Here is a 7,500-nt window from a genome sequence, read left to right as displayed (position 1 = left end):
ACACACACACACACAACACACACACACACACACACACACACACACACACACACACACACACACTCAGGCACACGCATGCACACTCAGACACACGCACACACACTCGGACACATGTACACACACTCAGACGCACACACACACACACACACACACACACACACATACACACTCAGACACACGCACACACACACACACACACTCACTCAGACACACACACACATACACAAACATACACACACACACACACACACAAAACCCAGACAGAGGCAGAGGGTCATGTGGTGCAGTAGAATGAGGTAGTTTGAGTGTCTCTCTACATTGGTTCATAAAAGTTTAATATGCGAACGAAAGCTTTGTGAATCTTCAAAAACCTCATGGCGTTTTTACTTTACATCAGGAGGAAGCGAACCCCCTGTTTCAGCTTGATTTCAAAACACTTTGATATTTTTAATATTGTATTTCTCAGAGGCTCAGAGTCTCGGAAAGGATGACGGATTACGCTATCTCCGAGGTTACAACCCTGGCTAACTTTGATACTTTTGTTTAGGCTAGTAAATGTCGTTCAGCATGAGCCGATGTTGTATGTGAAAATGCACCACACACACCGTGGTGTTACACTAGAATCCGAGGAGCTTAGCCCTCTCTCAGGCACGGTTGGCAATGTGACCTGCTGCCCGGATGGAGCGCCACACATTCACATCTCGCTGTCGACCAGGAAAAGGCACTTTGACGTCACAAGAAGAACGCAACTTGAGTTTGAGTTCAATGATCACATGCTGGTTGGCGTAGACTGGCAACAAAAAACAACCCAAAAACATGTACATGTTTTTTTTCTGAACAACTGTAGTAATTTAGTAACAGTGGCAAAATGGCACAGATTACTATGTGTTTAAGATCATAGAAGACAATTAAAACAAAAAACAGCGGCACGTTGGCTCTCGTTGGCTAAACGCTGGAGCTGTACCGCACATACTGATGAACTGTATTAGCATAGAAATATCCTGCAGGACCTACGGAGATATTACAATAAACCTGCCTAGGAGACCCTCTCCATTATCTGTAAATAGGGCTCGCTCAGTGGAGAACTCCATCAAATCAAAAACTTTTCCACCGCCCTGCTAATCCATGCCTTCAGCAGAGCTGAATATGCAAATTAATTCTATCAACAAGAGAGGGTAATCCGGAAGTTTATTCCTCTCGGGCCTAATTCCTTATCGGGGGGGGAGGGGGGGAATTAATGAAATTGCGGGTATTATTGCATAATTTGCCTCGACATTATCCAATGGAGATGAAGATGAAACGTGTCCGGTGAAACACCTACCCCAACTCCTGAGGCGTGGGGGGGGGGGGGGGGGGGGGTACTGAATAATGGTTGAGTCTTCCCTAAGTAGTGATTAGAGCTCACAGAACTGCAGGGTCAAGAACGTCGTCTGGAGTAATTCTATCTCTAATCGCCATTCTGTAATAGCTCCCCTATTATTATTTAACTGAATTACCGGACAAAACAAATTGTTAAGTATATCAAAAAACCAAGTTCCTTGGGTTTAGTCTGATACATTGCAGAAGTGCCTTGTGTGTCCTTTATCACTTTTTGTGTGATGCACGCAATGGTAAAAGGCTTTAGCAGTATTTTGCAATCGCAACTTTCTTGAAAATGCTAAACAGATCCAAATACGTTTTTTCATGGCTTCAATGGATGTCAACTGACAAACTGTCAGAGTCAAAGCCAAAGTCTACATAATGTATGATACATCATTCCGGGAGCTCAAATGATAGCTAATAATCTGCCATGCTGTTCTCTAATCACGTCTATTGTCTTTGCGAGTCAACAGCCAAGGCTTCTACTGTTGTCTTCTGCTTGTCTTCAATCTTTTTTTAATGGACAAAAACAACATAACAGCATTGCCGTTCTTGCTTAGTTTTAAACGGTGCCATACTCCTTTGCAATCTTCCAAGTGTTACCATAATCCAGTAAGAGACTGCATGTGTTGACTGAGAAAGAAATTCTGCCAAAATGATGTGTAAGAGATCAGCATCCAGGGGCAGTTGATTATCATTACTATTCGCAAAAGGGTGCTTGTGCATTTACTTTGCCGATTTAACACGGTGCACAATGAATATATAAATAACTGGCTTCAAACCAATCATTTCTGTTTGATAGTACCATGTGGGGTTCATTTGAAGGCTTTTAATTTGAAACAGCGTTGAACTCAAATAAACCTTAACTTACCTAACTTTAACCAACGTAACTACGTCATTTAACATTAACTTCATCCTACTCGAGCAAACCAACCTACTTTGGTTCGTCGGGTGAACTTCCTTCACCCGACGTGAACAAACTTGTAACTGCCCATTTTTTCCTTTCAGCCTCAAAATGGAGGGAAAGAGCAAAGGGCTGAAGGAGCAGCAGCAGCACCACAAGAAGCTGCTGGCGGCCATGTTGTCTCAGGACTCCTTCGACTCGGCACACAGCTCCGCCCCCTCCATCACCGAGGAGGAGATCGAAGACGAGGACGATGCCATGGAGTTGCTGGGTAATGCCGTCATATGTACGCCCTCACGCGTGCAGACACACTGACGCATATACGCACGCACACACACAGAAAAACAATAGCGTTTCGAAAAAATTGTCGAAAAAAAACAATGAAATCACAGATGGCCACGAAAACCCCACGTCATTGACAAGGCTCTCACCCTTCATGATGAAGCCAAACCTCTCTGAAATGGATGACATGTTTCTGCCAAGCCAGCCTGCCAAATTGATTTTTTGTGTGTGTGTGTGTGTCTGTGTGTATGTGTTCCTTTCTTCACTTCAATAGTGTATTTGTTCAAAATATGAATTAGCAAAGGAAGCTGATTACTGCTTTGAATAGTGTTTAAATAGTTGAATAGTGTTTGATAATTTCACATAGAAAAAACGGCCTGTATCATGTTTGACAACTTAATTTGATCACTTTAATTGGAGGTTTGCAGGCCAACTTTTGACTCAACAGTTGCCGTGTGACGGTGGTTCTGCACGTGGTCTGCTCTATGAAACCACCGGGCCAACTGCCAATTAGTGTGCCAGTGGAGATCATGTGATTCTCTGCGGTGCCGTGTGATTGGTGCAACAGTGTCTGCACTCTCATTGTTGGCATAGTCTCAAAATGTCACAGAGAGTGGCAGTGGTGCCCTCATACACATGCATCTCTCTCTCTCTCTCTCTCTCTCTCTCTCTCTCTCTCTCTCACTCTCTCTCTCTCTCTCTCTCGCTCTGTCTCTCTGATCAAAGTGAAATACGATTTAACATTAGATGCAAAACAATAGTTTATATTGTTTATTATATTGTACTTAAATAATCTTTAAGTACAATATAATACAGATGTATACAATTAAAATGAAAACAATTTATACAATGAAACAATAAATACAAATCACATCCCTCTCTCTCTAACACTGTTAACCTCTGTCCTCCTCTGCTCTGTAAGTGGACTTCTCCTCCCAGTGGCGTCAGAGTTCACCAGTAGATGGCGTTGTGTAGTTTATAAAGCAGCTCCCCTGTGCCACACTCTGACACCAGTTGGAATGAGGGTCTCTGTCTCTCTCTCTCTCTCTCTCTCTCTCTCTCTCTCTCTCTCTCTCTCTCTCTCTCTGTGTCTGTGTCTGTCACTGTCTCTGTCTCTCTCTGTCTCTCTCTCCCTCAGACACACACACACACACGCACGCACGCACACACACACACACACACACACACACACACACACACACACACACACACACACACACACACACACACACACACACACACACACACACACACGCTCCAGGCAGACAGAAGTGCATACCATTTCACAGACGGACTTGTACTATAGTTTATTTTATCAGCCTCCACTTCAAACCATAGTCAATTAAAAGTGTAAAAAGCAAGGAAGACAATCTCCTACCTTCTCATTTCAAAAGGATGCCTGCAGTGGTTGAGGAGGAGTCCCACAGCCCCAGTAAACCACGTCTTCTCATGCTATTAACAGACACCTTGATGCGAAACCTTGTCATTTCTCCATGCTGGGATATATGGAGCCCCCACTCCCTTCTGCGGTCCCTCCCCCTCCTCCCCCCTCCTCCCTCCTCCTCCTCCCCCACCCCCCTCAAGCTGCAGTCTGCCAAGACACATAATCTATACCTCGCTGACGTGGCCACTGTCGGTACCTATGCACTTGTTAGCAATGTGCTACTACGCGCTGCGGCTAAAGGGGTATTGAAGGTCGTTAGCGGTAGCACTAGCTAACTCTAATGTTTGCGCTACTACAGCTTGCTGAGTCAGATGAGAACGTGGAGTTAGTGGATTGGTCTGTGTGTGTGTGTGTGTGTGTGTATGTGTGTGTTTGTGTGTGTGTGTGTGTGTGTGTGTGTGTGTGTGTGTGTGTGTGTGTGTGTGTGTGTGTGTTTCTGTCTGTCTGGCAGTTTGTCTTTCTACGACACGCTGGATGTTTATGGTCTGAAATGCTCCTCCATCATAGCTTTGATTACCTGGGCTGTCTTCACCCTGCAGCACACGCAGGGGCGAGAGAGTATGGTACACACAGGGGTGAGAGAGTATAGTACACACAGGGGTGAGAGAGTATAGTACACACAGGGGTGAGAGAGTATAGTACACACAGGGGTGAGAGAGTATAGTACACACAGGGGTGAGAGAGTATAGTACACACAGGGGTGAGAGAGTATAGTACACACAGGGGTGAGAGAGTATAGCACACACAGGGGTGAGAGAGTATAGCACACACAGGGGTGAGAGAGTATAGTATACATGGGGGTTGGATAGTACAATATAGTATTCACAGAGGTGAGAGAGTATACTATAGTACTCACAGGGGTGAGAGAGGGTAGTTCACACAGGGGTGAGAGAGTATGGTGCACACTGGGGATGGATAGTACAATATAGTATAAACGGGGGGGGGGTGAAAGAGTGTACTAGTACACACAGGGGTCAGATAGTACAATACAGTATTCACAGGGGTGAGAGAGTGTAGTACACACAGGGTTGAGAGTTAATTATAAACAGCGGTGAGAGAGAGCGCAGTGTGTGACACACAGGAGTGAGAGAGTCTAGTACGTAAGGGTAGCTGCAGGGATGTCAAAGAGGCGATCATGAAGTAAGTAAGTGTCTTTTGAGATTGGGCACCAAACCAGGGTTTGTGCGCGCTTTATGTACAGTGTGTGCTGCCCACAAAGGTGTCCTTGAAGTACAGCACTACGGCGCACGGCAAGTTATTATTATATTTTACCTAGTGCCAACAGGGAGGCGGTCTGTCACCCCGTGAGCCGGTCACCGCTTATTCGCTCGCTCAAGAGCACTTTAGCGGGTAACTTTCTGTCAAATATGCAAAGTGAGAATGTCCTAGTTTGCAAGGGGATGACATGTTACATTAAGGTGGCATATCATCATCGTCGACATCAAATATGTATTGTTTCACGTTTATGTATCCAGGAGTAACAATGCAATTGTTTATTTTAATACTACTATTAAGTAGTATTCAATGTTATTTGTTCTTACATTTTGACCATTTTACCAAATCTAAAGCAGCACACGCCAGTGAAGCGCTTGTCATTGCTACATGGGCTAACAAGGACCTCTAGTGGTTGGACTTGGTATCGCGACCACCAATCAAATGCTGCTGCAAAGTTTTGTGGAATTGATGTCTTTATCTCTTTATCCTGAGGTCACTCCATTACATAGTGGCTGTAATGTTGTTTATGTAGGTTAGAGAAACATATTAACAGATTTAACGGAACATAATTGTACATGTACCACCTGACTTAAGGGTGCATAAACTGCAGACTATTTATATTCTTTACTGGCAAGCAGGAATTAGTATTAACAAAAGTATTATGTAATTGAAACATAATCAACACTGTCAACAATGTTTTTTTTTTTCTCTCTCTCTCTCTCTCTCTCTGTGATGACACTTCTTTCAAACAGTATTTGTTGCGTTGCCAGCTGAGCGTGTTTAGTGTGTAGCGTGTAGTGTGTGTGTAGTGGGTTTGGTGTTCTGCACACCGATTGGCTGAGAGCTCATTCATGGCGGTTCCCGCTCTGCTAAATACAAATCAACACTTCCCAAATGAGAACCGTCATGATGCTGAAAAACACATCATATGGTGTATGTGTGTGTGTGCGTGTGTGTGTGCGTGTGTGTGTGTGTGTGTGTGTGTGTGTGTGTGTGTGTAAAATCCATCTTGTTCACACCTCTAGGTGTCTAATAGAGAGGAGGGGGGGGAGTAGTGAGGGAGGGGAGAGGCAGTGGGGCGCTGGAGGAGAGTAGAAATCAAGCGAGAAGATGAGTGGAAATAACCACTACCACCATTGTGTATTTCCATTAAGGCCCCCATTCCACCCCTAACCATCCCTGGCAGGAGGGATCCCCCACTCTGTGTTCCTTCTCAAGGTTTGTTGCTCGATCATAAAGGTAAGATTCTTCCCGCCCTCTGGGGGCGGGTAGGGTCCGCATGGTGTCATCGTGTATGGCCTGTGAAGCCCTTTGAGACTGGAACTGTGATTAAGGGCTATCCACATACAATGAACTCGACTTAACATGAAGTGAAGTGAGGAGTGGAGAGGAGGAGGTGGGAGAGGAGAGGAGGGGAGAGGAGAGGAGAGGAGTGGAGAGGAGTGGTGAGGAGAGGAGGAGATGGGAGAGGAGTGGAGAGGAGGAGATGGGAGAGGAGAGGAGAGGAGAGGAGAGGAGAGGAATGGACAGGAGGAGATGGGAGAGGAGACGGAAGCAGAGGAGTAGTGAGGGAGGAACAGAGAGCAGTAGAGCGAACGAGGAGAAAGGAAAGAGAGAACAGTTGGGAGAAAGATGGGTGAGTAAAGGGAGGAAGAGGTGGTGGTCGGACAGCAGGAATCGGAAAGCTGACAGTACAATACGATCGTAGTTCTGTTGCAGTAAAGGACCTTCTGAACATGTCCACAAGGCGGCGGTAGAGGAGTCAAATATAGTCGTCCATAGTCCTCTGCTCTGACTTAAAGGGTACCATATGCATCCATAAAGACATACACTAATGGGCTTTTGAGAAGTGGAGTTTCAAACAAACACCATTTTCTGTCATTATTCCCACAGCTCTTGTAACTCTGAAGTTCAGTCTGTTAGCTTGAGCACATCAAAAACCTCCAGGAAAGGGTCCAGCCGACTCGCCAGGCTTTTCCAGACTGTTAAGTCAAATCAAAAAGATGTGGTTTAAAGTGTCTATGTTTCCTTCAGTTTAATCCGTGTAAGAAGGGAAGATGGTGCTTAATAGCGACCGCAGTTCAAGCCTTGTTGGGAAGTGAAGCTGACCCACAGACTCTTGTTAAAACAGCGGAAATCGACCAGATTCTAGCCGCTGTCGGACAGCGCACACCACAGTTTTATGCTCATCTGAAGAAAGCACAAAGTAGGGAGGGCAACACCCTGTTCTGAGGCCTGCACTGTTGTTTTATGTGTTTTAAGTTAATAAAAAACTGTCTGATGGTTTCTCCCCACT

General features: G+C 45.2%; 1 protein-coding gene across 1 annotated transcript in view; it reads left to right on the top strand.

The window, feature by feature from the left end:
- Window positions 1–7,500, top strand: part of cUnh8orf34 (chromosome Un C8orf34 homolog) — a gene marked incomplete at both ends in the record, with an annotated part of 58,963 nt that overhangs the window by 21,856 nt on the left and 29,607 nt on the right. The window contains one exon of the mRNA XM_084475675.1: window positions 2,368–2,534. Within this exon, the coding sequence (XP_084331801.1) occupies window positions 2,368–2,534 (167 nt within the window). The remainder of the gene's footprint in view (window positions 1–2,367; window positions 2,535–7,500) is intronic.

This window comes from Micromesistius poutassou, assembly GCF_964030765.1.
Source record: "Micromesistius poutassou genome assembly, chromosome: 11".
In the NCBI taxonomy this organism is placed as follows: domain Eukaryota; kingdom Metazoa; phylum Chordata; class Actinopteri; order Gadiformes; family Gadidae; genus Micromesistius; species Micromesistius poutassou.
This window is presented reverse-complemented; position numbering and strand designations above follow the sequence as displayed.